The 23,058-nt window shown below is 39.3% G+C and overlaps 1 protein-coding gene across 1 annotated transcript in view; it reads left to right on the plus strand.

The window, feature by feature from the left end:
• tmem104 (transmembrane protein 104) overlaps window positions 1-23,058 on the plus strand; it is an 82,634-nt gene that overhangs the window by 41,499 nt on the left and 18,077 nt on the right. Inside the window, exon 9 of the mRNA XM_034143317.1 lies at window positions 16,889-16,982. Within this exon, the coding sequence (XP_033999208.1) occupies window positions 16,889-16,982 (94 nt within the window). The remainder of the gene's footprint in view (window positions 1-16,888; window positions 16,983-23,058) is intronic.

Raw genomic sequence — 23,058 nt, forward strand, 5'->3', positions numbered from 1 at the left:
TATGTTGAAGTTAAAAGCATCAATCTGGTGCAGTTCGAGAGCAAAATTAAGAGATCTATGGATACATTTCTCAACATCCATATGAAACAGAACTGTAAGCCGATTTTTTTTTTTCTTTATGGATATTTTACAAATCATTCCACTTTTAAACTGTATTCTTGTTTATTAATAACAACTTTTTTTTACTGTCATATAGCATTTTATACCTGTTTTTCATTTATTCTCTTATTTTTGTATAACTATAATGATCATATAAAGGTGTGCCTTTATGGTCAGTGTATGTTTTGGTCATTGGATTTTCTTTTCACAAATGGATATTCAAAAACAAAAAACGACTGGATATTTAATTTTCGTTTTAAAATTGAAAAACCAAAATTGAAATACAAGGCGTTTTTCTTTATCATGGTCAAAAATGGATTTACTAAACTTAAAAAACGGGATGATTTTCATTTTCTACTTCTCAAAACAAAAAATCAAATCACTAGAAAACAGAAACAAAAAAACCCCGTTTTTTCATATTCTGCTACCGGAAGTTGTCTTTCAAAATAAGAGCGCAGATGAGGACGGTCAATCCGTGTATCTACGGTCCATTTGTTTTCACAACGAAAACAGCCAAGACACATATTGAGCCCAGAAAATGAATGTTATTAAGTGCTGTAAATATAATAGGCCTATGTCTAAAATGGACAACATTGTTACAGTAGGAGATTTAAACTATACAGCGATTCTGCGCTGCGGTCAGCTCAGCCGTCTCTCGAGTTTGTTTTTATTTTTTCTGCCATTAGTTCTTCGTGAGATCGATCCTGTTGGACTCAGTAGGCTAGTAGTGAAACTACTCCCACAAGTACTATGAAGTACTTACTGTGTACTTTTTGAGTAATCCTCTGTCAATGTCCCCTCCTGAGAACAAGAATGCATGTTTCTGTGCTATTTTGAATCAGCATTAAAACACCTTTCTTATGAGACTGATATTGTTGGACAGAGTATTTTAAGAGGATATGGTAGACAGGATATCAGCAATACTTCCAGTCAGTAGTTCGGCAGCAGCATTTTTACCCCTTGGAAAGTCTTGCCCGCTATTTAAATTGACTTTGATTGAAGTTAATAACAATATTGATATTATATAGATATAGCATATTTGATGCAGTCTCTGAACACTTTTAAAATAAAATACTGCAAATTAAGAATATTTGTAATGTTCTGCACAGATAGTGCCTTAACTTGAATTTGAAAACACGTGGCAGCTTTATTAATACAGCAGATGAAAAGATTTGTGGAAGGATAAATTCTTCATGGGCTTCAATGGCTCTCTAGATAAAGGGCGTTTTATGGTTGCTTGTATTATCCTCAGATAGGGGTTTGTTTAAATAACTAGTGACATTTTAATAAATATTGCAAAAAAGGGCTCCAAAAAAGGCATATATCCTGGCCAGCTTAGCCAGTGTGTATTTTTTCAAGCACCACAAGATTCATAGTTTATAAAGTACAATTCTGGGCCATTGATTGTGTCATTTCTCCAAACACATACAGTAAAAATGGCTGTTTTTGAAGCCTTAAAATGGTGCAGGAAAAGGACTTTACATTGTATTATACTTAAAGACAGGACTATTCAGTTAAGAGAAGAGAAAAAAGGAAAGAAAACTGTTATAATGGGTGATGTAACATTATTGACAGACATAATATGAGGTCCTTGGCACTCAGACTCTAGAGGGGTCATTTTGTGATCATGGGGCATCACCCTTACAGCATCAGGACAATATCATATGGAGTCAGACACTGGAAGTGTGCTGGAGGCGTTGACTGGGAGTGATGGAAGGATGAGGCTGATGAGACTGAAGAATCTGCGAGGAACGAATTAGCGGCTGAGAAATAGTTATATATTAAAAGACAGCAGCTTCATAATAGGCCAACCAGAGTGACAGAGTGTGTCACTTTGCTGAAGGATATTTGTGACCAGCTATCCAGGCCACACTCTAAAGACGTTCCAAGGTGTAAAAATGCTGCTGCCGGAGTACTGACTGGAAGTATTGCTGATATCATGTCTACCATCCTCTTAAAACACTCTGTCCAACAATATCAGTCTCAGGAAGAAAGGTTTTTTAACGCTTATTAAAAGAAAAACATGCATTCTTGTACTCGGGAGGGGACATTGACAGAGGATTACTGGAAAAGTACACAGTAAGTACTTCATAGTAGCTACTTGTGGGGGTAGTTTCAGTAGTACTGAGTCCAACAGGATCAATCTCACGAAGAACTAATGGCAACAAAAAAGAATTCCCTCATCAAACTTAGCAGAAGTGACTTGATTTTGTTCTCAGCAGGGGACTTCTCACAAAATACACAGTAAAAATACTTCAATGTATTGTTAGTAGTAGGCTAACTAATACAAAGTCAAACAGTATCAATTTCATTAAGAACTAATGGTAAAATTGTCTTTTTATCACTCATCAAAGATAGCAGAAAACATGCATTATGTATGGAAGGGACTCTGACAGAGGATTACTCAAAGAGTACACAGTAAAAGTAGCCTACTTCATTTCATTTCTGGTAGCAGTCAATATAGTACCGAGTCCAACAGTGTCAGTTTTATTAAGAACTTGTGGTAAAAAAAATTCACTCACTCATTGAATATAGCAGGGAATAAAATGAAGAGCAGCTGATTTGAAAAAACAAACTCGAGAGACGGCTGAGGTGACCAGGTGCCAGAAAGCCACAAGTGGGACAGAGCTCTGTCACTTGTGGCACAAACATACTCTAGAGTTTTTTACCACAAGTTCTTAATAAAACTGACACTGTTGGACTCGGTACTAGTTTGACTGCTACCAGAAATGAAATTAAGTACTTTTACTGTGTACTTTTTGAGTAATCCTCTGTCAAAGTCCCCTCCATAGTAGCCTACATAATGCATGTTTATCTGCTCTCTTTGATGAGTGATAAAAAGACAATTTTACCATTAGTTCTTAATGAAATTGATACTGTTTGACTTTGTATTAGTTAGCCTACTACTAACAATACATTGAAGTAATTTTACTGTGTACTTTTTGAGAAATCCTCTGTCAAAGTCCCCTGCTGAGAACAAAAGGAAAAACAGGCACTCGCTTGTTTAATTCTTTTGCGGTCTAGATTTCTTGAATCTTTCTTTCTTTTTGCGTGTGTTTATAAATGATCTCGAGGGCCGTATCAAATGGTTTCACGGACTGTATGCGGCCCGGAGGCCGGAGGTTCCCCACCCCTGCATTAGAGTAACGTTATCACATTGTTATATTGTAAAATATGACCGGTCAAACCATTTTTTTATTTCATCCACTCTTTTATTTATACATTTATGCTAATGATGTCTGCTTGATGGAGATGTTCGCTGGTGAGTAATGACGCTGACGGTGGACTCTCTTTCATCCTGACAAACGTATATTTCCAATATGTTTTTTACGGCATATCGTCTTGCCTCCAAGGCTGAGTCCCCCCCTCTCCCACAATCATGTTTATCTTTGTCTTACTTCCCTTTGCTCCCTGCTGCCTGTGTGTTCAGTGAATCAGTTGACTTCTTCCTGCTATCTTAAGGGTTTTTATGTATGTCTTGGGCTTTTATGACCTGTTTCATGCTGTTTCTATTCCATACCATTGTGGTCAGGTTATCCTCACGTCTTTTATCATACATGTCACAACCAAGGCGATGAATTGCCCCATAATATCCAATATTACATTGCTTTGTGTGTATGATGTAGTTCTAGTTCGTGTTTTCTTCAGCATTTGTCATTTTTGTTTGTTTTGCATCATATAGATAAACTATTGTCTTCAAATCTTAATAATCTTTTTAAGGCTTTGATTAATCTTGATCACACACTCAACCACATAGTGAGTCATTTCAATGTAGTGGTATACTTTGTTCATTTCTCTCTGCTGATTAATTTGGCTCAGTGCTAATAAAAAGCAAACCAAATTGTTGATGTGCTCTGGGAATGTGAGCAATATCTTAATTTCAGTTAAACAGTCTGCTTCTGTATTGCTCGACTCTATACTTCGCACATTGGAGGTCTCAACTCAAGGTCTTAATTAAAGTTAAATGATGCATGCACTTGTAGAGGACTTGAATTATGGCAGTTTTTTCAGCTGCTGATGAAGTAGCAGTCCAGATCTGTGTTTCAAATGGGGTAGAGATGTCTGCATTGCAACTGCATACGTCTCTGTTGTGAGTTCCATCCTGGTATTAATTACAGCTGGCATTTATGTGGGCAATACAGCTTCTCTAGAGGCAATTTTTAAGTATATAATGTTTTATGTATCTCAAATCCTAGTCTTGTTTTTTTTTATTTATTTCGTAAGATCTAATCATTTGAAAACTAGATGTATAGGGTTTCCTCTGGAACAACTGGAGAAATATTCACACATTTATCAAATATAAAATGGTTCTTTAGTAGAAATGAGTTGAGATGCATAAGAAAATTACCATGCTGGGTTAGGGTTAGGCTAGCTTGCCAGCTCTGTTGTGATTTGCCAACCGCTTAGAGATGTCCCGCCCCAAAAATCACAATAGGGCCGCTTTAATGACTGAGGCAGTTGTCGTCTTTCCATGATAATAAGATGAAATGCCCTTGTTTTATTTAGCTCGCCACGTGACGGATGATGATTATGGATTTATCGCTCAAAACATTCATTTGCGTTCAGTAATCACAGCAGCAATATTTGGAAAAAAAAACCTCAAGAGTTTTGGTCAAAATATGTGTGCAAAATCTAGCGGAAATGACTCAATTAGTCAAAAACTGTTTGAGATGTGCCGCAGGCTAAAGTAAGTTTGATAAACACCAGCTGGACACATGATCTTTATTGAATTCAAATCAGTTTATCCTGGAGGAAACCCTTAGATAAATGTGAGTATATTCCTTCATCCTTCTGAGGCCCCTTTGCTTTACTTTAGTGATGTGTCGGTCGCAAACGAGACGTTTTTTTTTTTATTGTTTTTTTGTTAAGTAATACAAGACAGAATGATATGATGATCTCCGCCCTACGGGTGCTCCGTGCATGCAGTCAGTGACATGTAATATCCAAGGATTAGAGACTGTTGGATGCTGCTGTTTTGAGCATTGCAATATATTTATTTTCATTATGTTATTTATTTATGATTATTTTTAGGCTCAGCAAAGATTTGTTGTCAGTTTCTATAGGTGTTGCTATCTGCTTTTTTTTTTTTAGCGTTCTACAATCAGAGAATTACAAGGGTCTGTAAATGCAATGAAAACAATTGGCCACAGCAAATCATTTATATTAAAAATGTAATTTTTACTTTTGAATACTTCAGTAAAAAGGATGTATTGAATAATTTAAGTGATAGATGTGTACACATATAAATCATTAGTCAAAACAGGGCTACATTTGATTGAATTATAAAAGGTATATTTCGCAGATAAACCTATTAACCCGCCCCCTTAAAAAAAAAACGGCTCTTTTGAACGGCTCTCACAAAGGAACGGAGCCATAAGATCCGGCTCCCTTCAAAGAGCCATAATTCCCATCACTACTTTACTTAATCAGCAGAATGATTACTTTTTAGTGCTTTTCTTTTTAACGCTGTAACAATGGAAAATATCACTAATTCCCAATAATTAATAAACCTGAAGCGGCACTATTTTCAGTTTGGAATAAAGATTAAAATCCGAAACCAATGGCGGGGGATCTTGGGACTGTAGGGATTGGGAATAATAATCTGTTTTTTTCTGTTGGATTGTGGGGGGAAGGGGGGAGGATTATCAGGGTCCAGGCTGGACCACCGCATGGCACCACAGGGCACATTTCTCTGTAGTGTGACCTTTGCTCGCCTTCTGGGACTTCTATCATTGACCTTCTTTTGCGACACCATCTTAAATCAACCAAACTGAGCAGTGGTTTCACAATTCTCCAGTGCCTGACAGCTTGGCAGTCATGTACAAAGCGTTCATTTGGCTCTCTTGGATATAAATTCTGCTACAATGACGTCCAAGGGCTTGAGGACATCTGTGCCATCACAGTATTTGGCCCACACTATTAAAAAGACCCACAAATATGTTGATTAATTACTAAAATGGGAATGGACGGTCAAGGGTTGACTTATTTGGATGAAGAGCCAACGCAGCACGCGGCTCCAACAAAATGCTCACATATGGGGCCCTTATTGAGACCAGTGGATTGGCTTGTGAGCTCTGAGTGACGCAATCTAATGCCAATTAAATGCCTCTATACTCTCAGAATTCTGTCATCCGCACAAATCCAAAACACTGGTCTTTATATACTTTGAAAGTGATTGACAGCTACAGCCCGGGCTGCCAGTTGGTGGTGGGTTTTCACCATTATTGAGATCATTCACCATATCTAAACCCCCTGTTAATCTCTTATTCTCAAATCATAACCTTGCAGCGTCACAGACGGCGCTGGGAAAGTTTTTGAGAAATGATGTTTTTTATTTATTTTTTTAACTTTCCTCTTAATAGAAAGAAATTTGAGGATGACATGCAACAAAGGGCTCGTGCCTGACTCAAGCTAGGAATCTTTTGGTTACACGGTCATGTCAAGATTTCAAGGCAGGAAATATGGCAATGAAAAACTTATTTCCCAGGCTCCTCCAACAATGCAGGTTAATATATATAGGACCTAAAACAAATAAAACCAATAAAATAGTGCAAGAAATAACAGAATAGAAATAAGATGTGCAAGTAAATACAAATACAATGGAAATAGTTCAAGAAGAGTCTATATACACGTAAATGGAATATGATATATAGATAAATAAATTGCAAGATGCAAACGGATGAATGTTTATGGAGGCACTTAACAGAGTTCCGGTGTGTAATAGTCTCTGGCCTGTGGGATTAAATTGTCTCGGAGTCTGGTGGTTTTAGTCCTGATGCTGCGGCATCGCCTGCCAGACGGCAGCAGACAGAACAGTTTGTTGCTGGGGTGATGTTTTTTTTTTGTAATCCTGTGCGCTGGGAGTAGAGGTCCTGCATGGATGGCAGCTCCATCCTGGTGGTGTGCTGGACGGTTGTGGTCAGGGTCCTAAACCTCTTGGTCATGATGCTTTGTTGTCTTGTGAAAATTGTTTTGTTAACCTACGAAAAAGAAATTTGGCAAAAGCAATGCTATGTTTCCAAACCCCCTATACTTAAAGGTCCCCTCATATGCTTTTCTGGTTATTACCCGTCCCCTTGTGTGTTATGTAGCTTTTTCTGCATGTAAACGGTCTGCAAAGTCACAAACCCTCAAAGTACACCCTGTAGCGAGTAAAACTCTAACACAGAAAAGACGTGTCTATGCTGCTCCAGAACGCCTCGTTGGACATTTTTATTTTTCCATTTTTTTCTTCTGGGAAAGGTTGACGTCACTTTAGACCAAATGGACCGATCCGCGGAGCTCCGCACACACACTCACTCAGCCTTATCTTTTCTCAGCCCCGCAATATCTCGCCAACACGGCACCCAGACCCCCCGCAGCATTCTCATCTGTTTGTCATTACTGGTGTCATTTTCTGGTTGATAACAAACGCCATTGTAACACATAAACCCTGATGTTCAGCTGTAACGGTGGTTGACTAATCAGAACAGAGTGGGCGAGCTGACCAATCAGAGCACAGTGGGCTCATAGGGAGGGGGGGGGGGGGGCAGGAGCTCCAACAAGGCGTGTAGGACAGAGAGTAAATACACATACTATACAGATGTGATTTTGGAACATTGAACAATGTAAATCTATTCTAGTAGACCTCAACAATGGCATTATGATCAGTAAAAATGGCCATGACATGGGACCTTTAACATACAACATAGGAATTACACTTGGAAGCTACAGAGTTAAACGTACAATCTTTCGTCTACATTTTGTATGAGGCCTGGACCCTTAAAGAGGACATATGCTCATTTTCAGGGTTCATATTTCTTTTTCTCTCTACTGTGACATGTCTCCATGCTTTAATGTTCAAAAAGCTCTTTATTTTCTCATACTGCCTGTGCTGCAGCACCTCTTTTCACCCTCTGTCTGAAACCAGAGCCCAGTCTGCTCTGATTGGTTAGCTGGCCGGCTCTGTTGTGATTGGTCAACCGTTTAGATATGTCCCGCCACTTAGCCTATCATGTACAATGTGATTGGGCACTAGCCAATAGAAACACAAGTGTTTTATAGTGATGTCATTATGTTAGGGAAGTAAAACATTGAGTCCAATGGAGGCATTTCATAAAGAAGCAATGTATATCTGCGTGTATCAGTTTTGCATCGTAAACGCCAGAATAAGTTAGATGTTAGAACATATTGGCATCTTGGCAAAAAATCTAATATTGTGATTCCCTAATATTTTACACAATCAGTTAGATTTATATCAACTTAGTAAAATCAGCTAAAATATGCCTTTCCATTTGTATTACTCTGCTGTATAATAAGGAGTTGTGCTTATGCAAAAACTAAGAGTTTTGTTGAGGATACTTTTCTGTTTGCACTCACCACTGCTTGCATTTTGTGCGGATTTTCTTTTGTTGGAAACTTCCTGCAGCCGCTCCTGGCTAATTATGAATCATGGGACCGTAATTTTTGTAGATAAAGGCTTTTGCCATGATAACATTTGTATGTCCTCCTCAGAACAGCTTGGCCTTCCAACAGCACAAGCCCTTTATATGCGTTCTGTAAAGGACTGAGTGGCTTTATAGCATCACAGGCATGGTTATACTAGAATCTCTTTTCCTATTGTTTGCCAATGCGACTTCATTCAGTTTCCTCTAAATAGAGGTAGATCTCAGTGTTTGTATCCATCACTGCTTTTGTCCCCTTTTGCAGTTTCTCTCCACAGATCACCGCATCTTATGTTTCACTGAAGGGTGTGATTGCAGCAGGCAAGGTGGCTGTTGCTCAAAGTGTTGTCTCATACAGAGGAGAAGAACTGTCTGATGAACGTCTTTGTTGTCAACAGTGAAATGGTCGTAGTTGATTAGTGGGTTGCAGCAAAGAGGAGGGGAAGGGGGGAAAGGATCTAGCCAAAATTGATTCATGCCACTTTTCTCCTGACAGAATCTGTTATAGTTTATTGAGACATTTATTAAACGTAGCATGAAACGTAAGCACTTTCTGTGGCGAAGGAACGAGAAAGCAGATACAAATCTGAATGTCGACCTTGCAAGCAAGATTGGGATGAAATTGCTAGAAAAGCCTGAACAAAGTATTAAATTAATAAATGCATTGGAACCAAGTGTCTTTCAATCCGTCCACGATATGAATCTCTAGTTACATTCATCTCTTTTTATGCTGATTTATGCCCCTGCTGAGGTGGACCATGGATACTAGTTCTTAGAATGTACTTTGTGATATTAATATAACTGCTGCTGTTTGAAATAGGACAAAATCGAGCAAATTTAGCTGAATGATTATTTTTTAGAGTCATGCTTTCAACTATCGTAATATTTCGCACATGAAGGGAAGAATGTGTTCTATAATTTTACACATCAGGAATTCTGAAGTGCAAAACAAATGTCCTCCGTATCGCAGCAGCATGTATAACCGCAATCATGTTAAGCTCTCAGCACCAACATTATGAGCCATTTTGCCTCACTTCCACAAAATCACATATCGGGGACCAACAAAATGGCATTTTGACAAAACAGTTGTGCAAAGAAGAAGCAATCTACATGTGTTGATGTTCCTCACTGTTTGATTCCTCAGTTGTTGAAGTACAAAGCCCAGTATATTCAGAAAGATCGTTTTTTAACAAATAAAAACAAGATTCTGGGTTATATCCAGTCTTGGGGAGTAATGGATTACATGTACCAGGAATACGTAATTAGGAAAAGAGTAACTGTATTCCCTTACAGTTAGATAAAGAAAGATGTCAATCAGATTACTGTTATATTTCCAAACATTGGGGATAACCAGCAGGAATATAGTGCTACTAAAAAGAGAAAGAGCATATTGTGTTTTTGATACTACATTTCTTGGTTTCTTATTTTCTAATGTTACATTGTTCTGCTGTCTTACATACTAAAAACATGTTATTTATTTCCTCTTGTATTTATTTGCATTTGCAGTGCTGTGGAACAGTGCGTATCCTGAATTAATTAATGCAACAGGCATACTTGGAGGAGTGTTGACTTATCAGCAAGAGGATCAAATTCCTTTTGATATTTTCCTCTAAAACCACTTGGAAATAAAGGGTTCTTCAGTATTATGCTATATTTAAGAATGTATCTTCAACTAGCACAACCTTTTCTTCCTTGTTTGTCCCTTACTAGCAGAACATACTGAAAGTGCACAATGGCATTTTTCTTTTTTTAAAGGTGTAAAGTGTGATCTCCTGTTGGCCGTGTTTCTAGGGACTCTACCAGTCTTTTGCTCTGCTCCGTTTGGTCATGCCAACTATCCGGGGCTGAGTCACTCTACAGCAGGGGTTTTCAAAGTGTGGGAAGGTGAGCCTCCCCTCAGAGAACATAAGAACAGCCGCGCCCCCCCCCTCCCAATTATTATTGCTATTATTATTATTATCATTGTTGTTGTTGTTGCTATAATGCAGGGGTATTCAATTGCATTTCAAAGAGGTCCAGTAAGATAAAATGAAGACTGTTTCTCTCCTCTTGTCTCGTCTCTGTGTGTGTGTTTGAATCTATCGTGCTGGCTCACTGACTGCACCGATTTGATTGGCTGAGTAGCGTCACCTCCTTAAAACATTAAACAATAACTTTTTTAAACCTTTTTATCTTTATGTTTTAAACATATTGTATACAACTCCCCCACTACTTGGACTATTCCTTGCACCCCTCTAGAATAAGCCCGAATGGTCTCAACCATATTGCATCAGTAATAACGTGCACTTTGTTGTTATAACAAGATCGCAAGGACACTGGTAGCGATCGGACAATTGAGTGTTGTTCAGTTTGTGTGTTGTGGAACATGCGTGTCCGTGCATGAAAATATACCACACACCCAATTACAATAGCATGTTCAATTCACTACCCTGGAAGTTAATAAAGTTGTTAAAGTTGGAACAGCCTGTGGACAGCCGTTCTTCCTTGCATGTCACTCGCCGACACCTTCTTACAGAGGACAGGCAAATCTAGCTGCAGCACGACCCGTATATTTTCGCACGCCGTGTTCTCAACACATATTTTTAAAACATTTTTAACATTTTCAACATCGTGGATAAATCCTTATATGTTCCCGGCAACACACTGAACGTCAATTTTGCCTCCTTATTACACTCATCCCTACTTTAGTGGGAACAATGAGTCTGCGTCTTTGATGCACACAGGAATAAACGCAGATCATACTCTGCACTTGATTTTGATCAAAGTCCATGCGGAAAACCCGCACTCACACAGGTAGGTGGAGATGAAGGGAATGAGCACTTTTACAGCCTTTTTGGCGAAGTGGGGGAACTCGGTCTCCACAGACAGCCAAAAGTGGGCAAGTGTCACTTTTCTCATCTTTTCTCGTTATTTTTTTTCTCACGCTGCGCCTCCCCTGAAGCTCTCTGGCGCCCCCCAGGGGAGGCGCGCCTCACACTTTGAAAACCGCTGCTCTACAGCACATGGCATCTGATTCCTTTACAAACGCCCACACACGCTTCCTCTTTTTATTTTCCATTCCCATGCTCCCTGTCATAGGCCCAATTCCAATCGGGCACCTAAACCTCTCCCTATCTTTGACTCTGTTCGGTTGAGGGTCCGCAATATTATCTCACACCAATAAGCGGGAAGTGGAATTGTGTAATAAAACCCTCCAACAACAAGTCATCAATGATGGCTTACCATCAGCCTTTATTGAGCACTTGCAATGGCGATTTGAATCCTTAATGGAAAATCAACCAATCATCAATCAATAAAATACAAACATTTATCCCATGCGAAAATTAGGTTTCATGAAAGTTACACCATATTAGAATCAAATAATTGTTTATATACAGTAAACATAAGTTGAAGTAAAAGTGTGCAATAAAAGTCCTTATAACCACTGGGAAACAACATCATCTCACACACAGGATCGAGGCCGGATGTCTTCCACAGCACAGGGACCCTCTTAAAGGCATGGTAACGCTCTCGCCGCAATACTTGTCGTTCACAACAGTCCGGAAGCCAACAAAGAGAACGGTAAAAACATAGTTGATGGAATCCTTGTTGAAGGAAATGTTGGATGAGATGGATACGTTTGCCGAACAGTCCGGCAGCAATTGATGGAAACATTGGTGTTGATCCTAGTGCAGCCATGTTTCTGTGAGTCACATTAAAATACACACTTCGTTTTTAATCTCCACTCGATCCGCTTTTGGCCACTGAGCAAATTTCAGAGGAATGAATGGGGTTCCGACTCCGACACTGCATCCAATCCTTTTCTGTACCCTCTTCCTTTTCCCAGAGGACTAAACCTACTCTCTCTAATGTGGGAGAACATACTTCCTCTGATGTGTAGTTGATGTCCTCATTCCTCATGTCCAGTTAAGAGACCATCTTGATGATTTAGCTCATTAACTTCAGGTCTTTTACACATAGCATTAGGGAAGCCAGCCATTTCCCCAAGAAGTTAATGGTTTTTGAAGTCCTCATCACAGTGAGAGTCTGGTTTTAAAATGATAAATGTTAAAGTCAATCTAACGAAACGCATAAAACCCCACAATTGTAGGAATTTTCAGAGTCACTGTGATAAAATGTAGCCATTTACTTTACGTGAAAAACCTGTTAAGTCTAGTCCACATCTTTATCATTTCTCACACAACACAAATTGACTTGTTGCTGGCTGAGATCTATTGCGGCTGTTGAGGAGAAATAAATCTTTCCCTTACCTGGGATTGATTTTTCTTCTGTGTTGCTCTTTGATTGTGAGAAACATTTCCTGGTAGTGATGAAAAAAGCTGAACACGATCTGAAATGTTTGGTCGCTTATCTACCAAAATAACAGAAAAATAACACCAAAGACCAAAATGGGGGACATAAACACAACGCAACTCCCCAGAAGCTGCAATGTTGTCTTTGTTGGTTGGCTTTCTCTGTAATGAAGAAAGTGTTGCAGTAATTTATTTTCCAAGTGTTCTTGTGTTGCCCTAGTTGTTGAGATTCACTTGAGCAGTCTATTGTCCTCAGGCTGTTGTTTGGTATTGAGTTTTATGGGAGGACGTAAGCTCTTGGAGGTGCAGACTTGATTCATGAGTGGTCCAGAAACTGTTGTGAAATTCATCAGCCGTTAGCCCTCGGGGATATTACTATCTCGGCCCCACCAGGCTGGATTTTGACCTGGCATTAAGATCTGTCTCTTTCAGCTGATATGTAGCCTAAGTATCTTAAAAGCGTTACAAATGGACTATCTGGAGTTTTTGACCACTGAATTTTCTCCTTCGCTGGAACAAAGGCTACAAAAGTGTATTCAGACCCATATGATTGGTTAGCTGGCCGGCTCTTTTGTGATTGGTCAACAGCTTTTAGAGGTCTTATGTGTCGGAGCGCTAGCCAATAGAATTGCTAGTATTACATAGTGATGTCCCCACTCTGGAGGGATCTCAGGGATTTTAGTCAGCAGACTATTGACATTTACCAAAACCTGCACACGGAAAGGGAGACCCAAAAAGCATAATAGGGCCCGTTTAATTCCCCAAAATGTTAATTAATTAAGTTTGAATGCTGTTTTTGCTGTTACTGAGTAACCACAGTAGATGTCACTCTATTTGTGTATTCTAAACATTGTTAAGCCCTTTGAGAATGAAAAAATGTTGTGCTACAGACTATTTATGCAAAGGGTAACCTTGTGTGAAAACTGATGCACGATACATAAATATAAAGTAGGATTTGTAGATAAACACGTATTGTTCTTAAACTAAGACATAGGAAAGATTCTGAATTCAGCTCTGGTATTGGCAGGTAAAGAAAAAGGACTTTTCTAAACTGTTTTTATTACATTTTCTACAAAAACAGATCTGCAAATCTGCCAAAAAGTCACCATATAATGCTAAAAACGTTAAACATTCAAGCCCCAATGAAAATATTAAATCATAATAATATTTATGGATTAGAGACATACATCTTTTGGTGCTATTATTTATTTTTTAGGAAAAATATGTGCAAGATGAGTCTATAACAACAGCAAAACAAATAATAGATTATATTAGAGCTTAATATGTTCCATATTTGGTCAACATACCATACAGCATTTTACCAATAAATATATAGCCTTAAATATATCTGACTTACGTTTGGTGTCATGCTTTCGTTGACAAAGTGATCTTTAATCAAAATGCAAGGCTATTGAGAATAAAAACTGTGTTCTGAAACAAATCGGGGACTACAACACGGCTGTCAGTCAGCCAGCTGCCATTCATTTTCTTCTTCAGACACATCTCTCTTCATAATGCTTCATTCATTACCGCCAATAGGTGTTGCAGATTTATGATTTGGCTAGATCCTGAGCTGCACTTTGCCAAGATGACAGCTGGTAATGCTTTAATGTATAGACCTGCAGGCATCATCATTATTCAGCAGAATTAAAGTCTACGTTTCTTCCCCCTCTCACCTCTTCCTACAGATACTCCAGCTGCACAACTGGAAGTAATAGCTCACTCTTGCTGTGTCCGAAATCACTCCCTTGTTCCCTCATTAATTAGATCAAACATTGGACGCGCTCTGTAGGATGCTGTTAGACACCTTCAGATACTTTTAAATCAACGTTTTGCACCACCAATACTGATTTACAGCATAGATGAGCAAATTTAAAAACAGGCTCTCTCAATCGACTCAAATTTGAGTTTTGTACCTTGTACATTATCCCGTTTTGTACACAGCTACTAAATAAACCAACAACTTGACGCATACAATTGCTTTAAAATGATTTTATTGATTTAAAAACGATTGTTCCGCTGTGACTATGACAAAAATAGTGCGTAACAACAGCTGGAACTTCGACGACAGTAACGTAACTTAAAACGGCAGCACTGATTGAAGTTTTTCTGCCAAAGCTGATGAAAATTGCTTTATTGTAGCGTCCTCCTTAGTAATGGTCTTCTCTCCTTAGCAGCGATCTGCTTAAAAAAAATAGCAGACCTTTTGAATGTCCATATTGACCAATCAGAATCAAGTATTGAAATAAGCAGTGTAATAATGAAAATTGTTTGCACATTGGCAAACATGAGTGCTTAAAATATTAGTATGATATTATCATAGGACATTCAATTTGTATTTATATTTATATATTCCTGACATTGATTGATGATTCATAGTTATGAAAACTCTGAAAGATTGTTTTGCAATGTTAAAGGTTATGCCAGGTGCATTTTGCCTTTATATATTAGGGCAGATTGGAATTAGGGGAAAAGAGGTGTATGACGTGCTACACAAGTTGGGATGCAGTCATTAGGCATGTGCTTTAACCACTCAAATAATACAGTGTCCAATATTCTTATATTCAACTTGCATTACTGGCTTATTTTAATGTTTTAAATGTTTTGGTCTTTCTTTATTACTACCATTATGCATCAAAACAACGAGGCAAATTCCATGTATGTGAAACCCACTTGGCAATACATCCGATTTCACACACTGACCTGAAGGCTTATCCTTACCTCACACTGGTGTGTCTGGATGGGTACCTGGTTGAAACCCTGCTGGCTGCTCCTCAGATGAAATGGCACACGAGTGACTGCCCCTGAGATCACATGCCACTCAAAGTGTGCAGTCAGACCTGAGAGTGTCAGGCGAGGAGGAGGAGGAGGAAGAGGAGGAGAAGGAGGAGGGGGAGGCGTGAGGGGACTGATGGAATTGGAGCTACAGTACAGTAGCTGGGACTGTGTCTGATTGCAGCTCTTGATAAAGAAAAGTATCTGATAGGCAATCAGAGTTGAGGCCTGAGAGGATTTGAACATTTTTGGTGGACTGTGGATTGGAGCAGCTCTTAATCTGGTCGCCTATCTTTGAGAGGGCTGATGGGATTGTGACACCTGATGTGTCTCCACTGGCCTTTTAAAACCACATGTCAGGGAAGTAAAAGTAACACAAAGTGGGATAATGTGACAATGTTGACGGCAGGTTGTTTTTCCAATGTATTGATTTTTGTTTAACCTTTAAAATGGTAAAAATGGTTCATCACCATTTCTTAATGCCAAAGGAAAAGCCTTCAAATAACTTGTTTTCTGCAATCAAAAGTTAAAAAAAACTGAACAGTAATTTTGAATAAATACAGTCTCAGAAACCTTTGATTACAAATCATTTCAAATGTAGGATTGTACACTTCATGATAATATATACGCATTTATGCCGTCAAGGTATTTAGTGACATTTTACTGTTATTTCCTTGGTTTTTCAGTGTTACTTCTCTTATTATTAGATAGTAAAGAAAGGTCATCACTTCCAACGTGTTTTCTTACATGAAGATGCATTTGTTTCCCGTCATCCCTTTGTATGATAATTACCTCCTATAAGGGGATTCTTTTTCGGCTGGGTTTCTCTGTCTGTCGGCCTTTAAAGAATTTACATTTTCATGGAACTTGGTGGAAGGGTGTGGCATGGGAAAGAGACGAAACCATTAGATTTTGGATGCATCCAAATTACGGGGCTGATACACAAAATATGTTCCACTTGAAGATTTTCACAGTTACAGACTGGAAATATTCACTTAATGCTCCCTTGAAAAGTCAAAGAAATCTTTGTTACACATTTCATAATTTCAGAACCATTCATGTATTTATATATAAATACTGAAAAGAATGGCATCAATGCTGTTTTTGCATTAAAGCAGTAAGCCTTTTAACACGCCGGAGTCAGAGGAACAACTTCTCAACTCTGTGAATAGGAACATCTGAGGAACATTTGGTGTGTGTTCTCTGAGTACCATTCTAGTTAAAAGGGGAATTTAAGCCGTTATATTTTTGAATTATACATGATTGTAATCTAAATGTTTTCTCTGTCCCTTCCTGCAGTCCGTCTTCACTCTTTTCTTGGGGCCTTTCACCTTCTTCAATGCCCAGAAGACCAAATATCTCCAGATTCTCACCTCACTCATGCGCTGGATTGGTAAGAATAAACTAATCCTCACTAACACTGAATACTCAGTTTACATTTATTTAAGATTTTGACTCCTTCACACATCAGGGTTTTCTTTACGTTTCTTTACAGTCTCCCTCAATTCAAATTCTGTTGTTTCTTTCCGCTTACTGTTTTTCTAGCAACAAGTATTTCCATTTTCTCAGGTTTCTGCCCCCGTTGTCTTTTATCCCTTCCTCCCTCCCTGCCCCGGCTGTGTGGCTGCTGCTCCCAGGTCTGTCCATCATGGTTGGGTCCTGCTCTGTGTCTTTGATTCCCATCTCCTCTCATTCCTCAGCCTGACAGGCTTGACAGCCCGTCCCAAGCTTGATTGGACCGTCACTCACAGGGCGACGGGCGAAAATAAACCGCTGGTCCTGGGCCCTGCTGTTAAAATCACAACACCACTGAATCATGGCACTCCCGCCACCCCCGCACTGCCGCTCGCTAGCCCGCATAAACAACACACAATCACAGCAGCATCCGTATACTGTCCCCCGGCTGGCTGGCTGGCTAAATTACACCGGGATTATTGAGCTGCACCCTCGTCCGTCTTTACCCTCCCATGGCACGTTACCTATTTGACAGATTTTGTTGCTTTTGCAGAACTCTGATTTAAAATTACTCCAAGGCTTCCTCCAGATTCAAGTGATATGACAAAAAATGGCATATGAGTCAACAATTCAGATTTAGATAAAAAATTCCTGAAGAAACAAATACACATTCTGACATATCTCAAAAACGTCTGGAGGTTATGGTGCGTTCAGGTGGGACTTATTTCCATGTAAACACCAACAAACACAAAAAATACAACATACAGTGCCTTGCAAAATTATTCACCCCTTTTGCCTTTTTGCCTTTTTTATTGCATTAAAACCTTTAATTTAAGTTGATGTTTGGAGAGATGTAGTATTTAATGTGCACAAAATGCCTACTAGTACTTTTAAAATTGTATTTATTGTGAAACAAACAAGGAATAAAAGGTTAATAAAATAAAAACTTGAGTGCAAAAGTATTCACCCCCCCCCAAAGTCTATACTTTGTGAAGCCACCTTTTACAGCAATTACAGCTTCAAGTATCTTGGTATGTCTCTCTATAAACTCGCCACATCCATCCAATGAGATGTATTCCTATTCTTCTTTTCAAAACTGACCGCTACTTCAAGTTGGATGAGTTGCTAGTATACAGCAGTCATTATTTTGTACCAAAGATTCTCAATTAAATTGAGGGTTGAGCTTTGACTAGGCTTTCCCAAGACACTTTACTTCATTCCTCATTTACCACTCAAGTTTGCTTGCTCTAGCAGTATGCTTTGGTTCATTGTCCTGCTGTAAGGTGGACCTCTGTCCAGCCTCAAATCATTGGTAGGCTGCAATACATTTCAACAACTTAGATTGCACACAGGTTGACTTTATTTAACCAATTATTTAACGCTGAAGGTCATTGTTGGGGCTTCATAGCAAAGGGGATGAATACATATGAACAAACTTCTTTTCAGTTTATTTCTAAAATAAAACAAGCTTGTTCTTTGTTTTTAATTCCCCAATTTGGACTTTTTTGTGTGGGTGGATCACATAACATCTAAATTAAAATCAATGCAGGTTTTAATGCAACAAAATAGGAAAAACACCAAGGGGGGTTAATACTTTTGCCAGAATGTAATTGTAGTACACATCAATAGGATGAAGAAATAATAACATACTCATACCGATTAGTAAAAAACCTGAATAAATGCTTTAGCAAGTGTGCTTGATAGACGGCAAGCATAAACACTTTAAAATGCTTGTTTTTTCAATGGTCATTCGAAGGGGGAATTAACTTCATCATCATATAGACATAAGACAGTGGGCACTTGCCATGCCATTAACTGTCTGTGGTTTCTACACATACATTTATAAACAATGGATTTTCTCCAGTCCAAAAAGGATGTAGTGATGACATTTTGGACCGACATGGATGTAAACTGTGACTAGCCCGGTTGACAGAGGAATACAGCTGAAGGGGTACTTCTAGTTTTCAGTTTTTTTTCTCCATTAGTCAGACTCAATCAGTGTTAGCTTAGTGACATATTAATGATGGAAAACATCATTAAAATAAATGACATTGAGAAGACAGGTAATTAGCCAAGCCCATAATTTCCCTCTCTATCAAACTCTCCCCTGCACTGTTAGATTAAGCAAGAGCACCGATGATCCGAATAGAAATGAAAACGCCATGCATCACACAAACTTTCTGTGAACATAATTTGGTTTATCCTAAATCAACATAGTGAAATAACTGTGTAACAACAGTTTGAGTCATAGATTGTTAGTTTAATGTTTCTGGAGGAGCTGCTACTCGGGGATAAGAGTACATATTATAGCGGGATGGCACTGTGTCTTTTAAGGTGTGTGTTTTTTATTGGACAGCTAAAAGTAATGTAAAGTAGTATTCTGCTCTCCAAGGTGCTGTCACACACTGAAGGAAACAGCCCCAGTATTTCTCTAAAGTACTCTCCTGTTAACATGCGGATCACAAACTGCCTTTAGATCAAATGCTTGACAGTTAAAGGTGTGTTTACAGGTGTCATAGTGCAGCTGTGAATAACTGAAAAACTCCACTCTAGATATGCCGCATTCCCTGCAGGCTTGTGTAGTGGCAGTAAGAGACTGTCCTATTTTTTCTTATAGCGGCGGTTGCGACTTAACTCATGAATAAAAAAGAGTTTGCAGCCTCTGTTCTCTAAATCAGAAAACTGCCTATTCAATTTGGTTAGTTTTACGTGCCTGGGTCTGCAGATTTCAAGAAGCCCTATTACGCTTCTTTGAGTTTTCCCCTGTCCTGTAGTGTGTTACATAGGTTTTTGTGCAAGTAAATGGTCTGCAAAGGCTAATATCCCGAAGTTTCTCTCCTACAGCCCCCCCCCCCCCCCCCCCCCCCCCCCCCTGCCTAAGACGCCTTCATTGGGCTCCTTTGTTTTGTTCCATAACATAATGACATCACTACGTAACACTCACGCTTCTATTGGCTAGCACATTGTACAGGATATTCCAGTGGCGGGACATTTCCCAAACATCTTTCAGCCGTTGACCAATCACACCAGAGCCGGCCAGCTGACCAATCAGAGCAGGCTGAGCTCGTTTTTCAGATAGAGGGTGAAAAGTGGTGCTGCAGTACAGGCAGTATGAGAAAAGAGCTTTTTGAACATTACAGCATGACCCCACATCCCCTCCTCACAATCACTCAGCACTTTCTAGATACACCTGCAGTCACATGTGCTGCCCTGTGAGGGGGGGGGGGTGGTAGTTGTTGATAGTCGGGGTTAGCATCTGGCTGGATCCTCCTGCCCTCGCCTCTGGCCTTGTCTCCGATGTTGCCACTCAGCTGTACTCACCTCCTTGTCCAGTGAGCCTTGTTTTTTTACACCAAACATGAGTGATGGTGTGGCTGCCTTTTGCTGTGCATGCTGGGATTTTCAATGGTGTGGCCATTAGCTTGGGTCAGTGTGACTCCTACTCCCCAGAACTCCTGACTGCGGTCATTTCTTTTGCCCGCGGTCCCGCTTAATTGTTCCTTAATTAAATGGGAAGCGGTTGCTAAGGGCAGTGTGTGTCCTTAGGCCATCTGTATGCATTTTGCTTGGTCACTGCAACATCTTCAACACTACACTACATACATAATGATGCATTCAACACCAGTGACCTTTTTATTTACCATCTGCATTAAAAATGATGAACTATGTTCCGTCATGTTAAAAATGTGGGGATAAGGCGCGTGCATTCAGGACAAATCAAATTGACTTATTTGTTTGCCTAAAGAAGCATCGACATGTTTGCAAAACACAAAAAATCTATACAATTTGAGTATAACAACCACATTTGAGGATTTTATTTAAGTGGCTAATGTCATAATTCACTTCTTTAAACTAAAGCGTGTGGCTCAGAAATGTGGCCAACCCAAAATACACATATTTCTCTTACCTGTAGTTGGATTTATCAGTCTTATTTGTTTGATGTCATTTGCCAAAAAAATGCCAAAATGTTTATTTAAAAAAAAATAACTTCAACAGCAATGTCTCTTTCCAGAATTCATGACCCGGTTACTCGAGCTATTCTTGAGTAGACCTCATTTAGCAGTTTTATGAACTATTTTCTTTCTTCCAAACAACACCTGCCAACTATATATCACTACCAAGAATGAAGCACCTACATCTTTCACAGTGATAAGGTTGGAGGGTGTAGTTTCTGTAATGGAAATTATGATTATCAGAGAATTTAATGCTATTTCTGTAAGCCTTACATCAGTAAATCTCAGCACTCAGGAAGGTGATCAGTCACAAGGTGCCATGTGACCACACAGGGGGGGGATCAGTGATCTGGTCATTGGTCTATTGTACTCTGATAGAGTCATGGCTCAGTTATCTCATGACTAAGACCCCATTTACACGGGAACGTTTGCGTTTACGCACCGTATGCGTTTTCAAAAAAGTATTCCGTTCACACGCATTCGGCTCAATTAACGTGTCCGTTCACACGAGACCGCTGGAAACGCTGTAGTACATATGCCGGGCCTGTAAGTGGCGCTGCTGCCGCCACAAAATACACCAAAAGCAGTGAAGAAGACCCCGGAGCATGGTTGCCATGGTTGCCCTTCTGTTTATTCTCCGCGGTGGACGGCGTGTGCTCCTGCTGTAAATCTCTCCGGTAGTCCACCAACAGATGAAAAACACCCACCTCTCCGCCTCTTCCAAGGGACGAGGGGACCATGCGGCAGAGTTTCCGAATGCCCAATTTGCAATGGTGGATCGTAACCAGGTGCAGGTAGAGCTTAAAAATGCAAAAAGAAGAAACAGGAGCAAGAGACCAAAAGTAGAGAGGAGGCAATTTATTGAAAACTGCATTTAAATTCAAACAGGCTGTTCATCAGCTGATCAAAAGTTTAAGACTTTAAAAAGTCAAAATCTGCGCAAAAATCTGTCTTTCATGTCATTTTCATTCAGGCATTCACACTGTCATGACCTCCAGATGGAAAAGGCTTTCTGTCTTTGAACGTGGCAGGATTGTTGAGCTGCACAAGCAAGGCCTCTCGCTCTATCGCTGCCGAGGTTTGACGCAGTAAGGCGGCCATTTTAAATGATATATACACACAAATGAAGAGAAACTTAACACCCCTTTGTACCTTGCCCTTAGTATACTCTTCCTTCCTCCATATATATGGACATAATGTAGTGGATAACTTTAACACCATGCACTTCCTCATCATTCATTTCCTTCTAAATTTCAAGAGCTTGTTAACCTTTATGTCTATCGTTTTCGTTACAATAATAATAGAGGAATGGGGCTGTATATAACATATATCATTACTCACTGGAGCACATTAACCTTTTAGAGGCAAAGTAAGTGACATTTGTGAATTTAAACAAAACTGTGTAACTGCTTTAGGATGTGACATTAATGCTGCCGCTGATGTATGTTGCCCTGCTTAAACTTACAGTAGGTAGCAGAAGTTTGAGTATGGTCATTTGCCATTTATTATATATTTTAAATTGATTATACTTGTCACTAGCCTGTGAGAGACCAATTTTCTTTGCTCTAAGAAAATTACGCAAAATACATGAAAAATGTAACAAAAATAACGGTAAAACAAACAAAATTAATACAAAAACATAGAAATTATTTGGAAATGACATAGATAAATGAATTAAAAGGTAAATACTGCTGCAACCTCACCTCCTGCCCACCTAAAGCAAGAGGGATGGTTTTATATATCAGCTCTCCGGATGACCACCTCCCAAACCCTGACAGGAGCAGAGAGCTTCTCTAATTGATATCGAGTGGTTTGAGAGGAAGGGAATAAGTTAACAGCCATCCTCACTCGGCAAACGAGTATTAATTACTTCTGTCCGTCTCTCCTGAGACGTTGTTGGGAGCCTTCGAGGCGTTTCTGTCTTTATTAACTGCAGAGCCAGTGGCATATATCTGCACTCGCTAACAGTGGCTGTCGCATTTATTTCAGAAGAACGTGAAATTATTTGATATGGTGTTTCTTGATGAAACGGTCCTAATGACACTTGTTTAACTGATTTTT

The sequence above is a fragment of the Trematomus bernacchii genome, unplaced genomic scaffold (assembly GCF_902827165.1).
Source record: "Trematomus bernacchii unplaced genomic scaffold, fTreBer1.1, whole genome shotgun sequence".
Classification (NCBI taxonomy): Eukaryota; Metazoa; Chordata; class Actinopteri; order Perciformes; family Nototheniidae; genus Trematomus; species Trematomus bernacchii.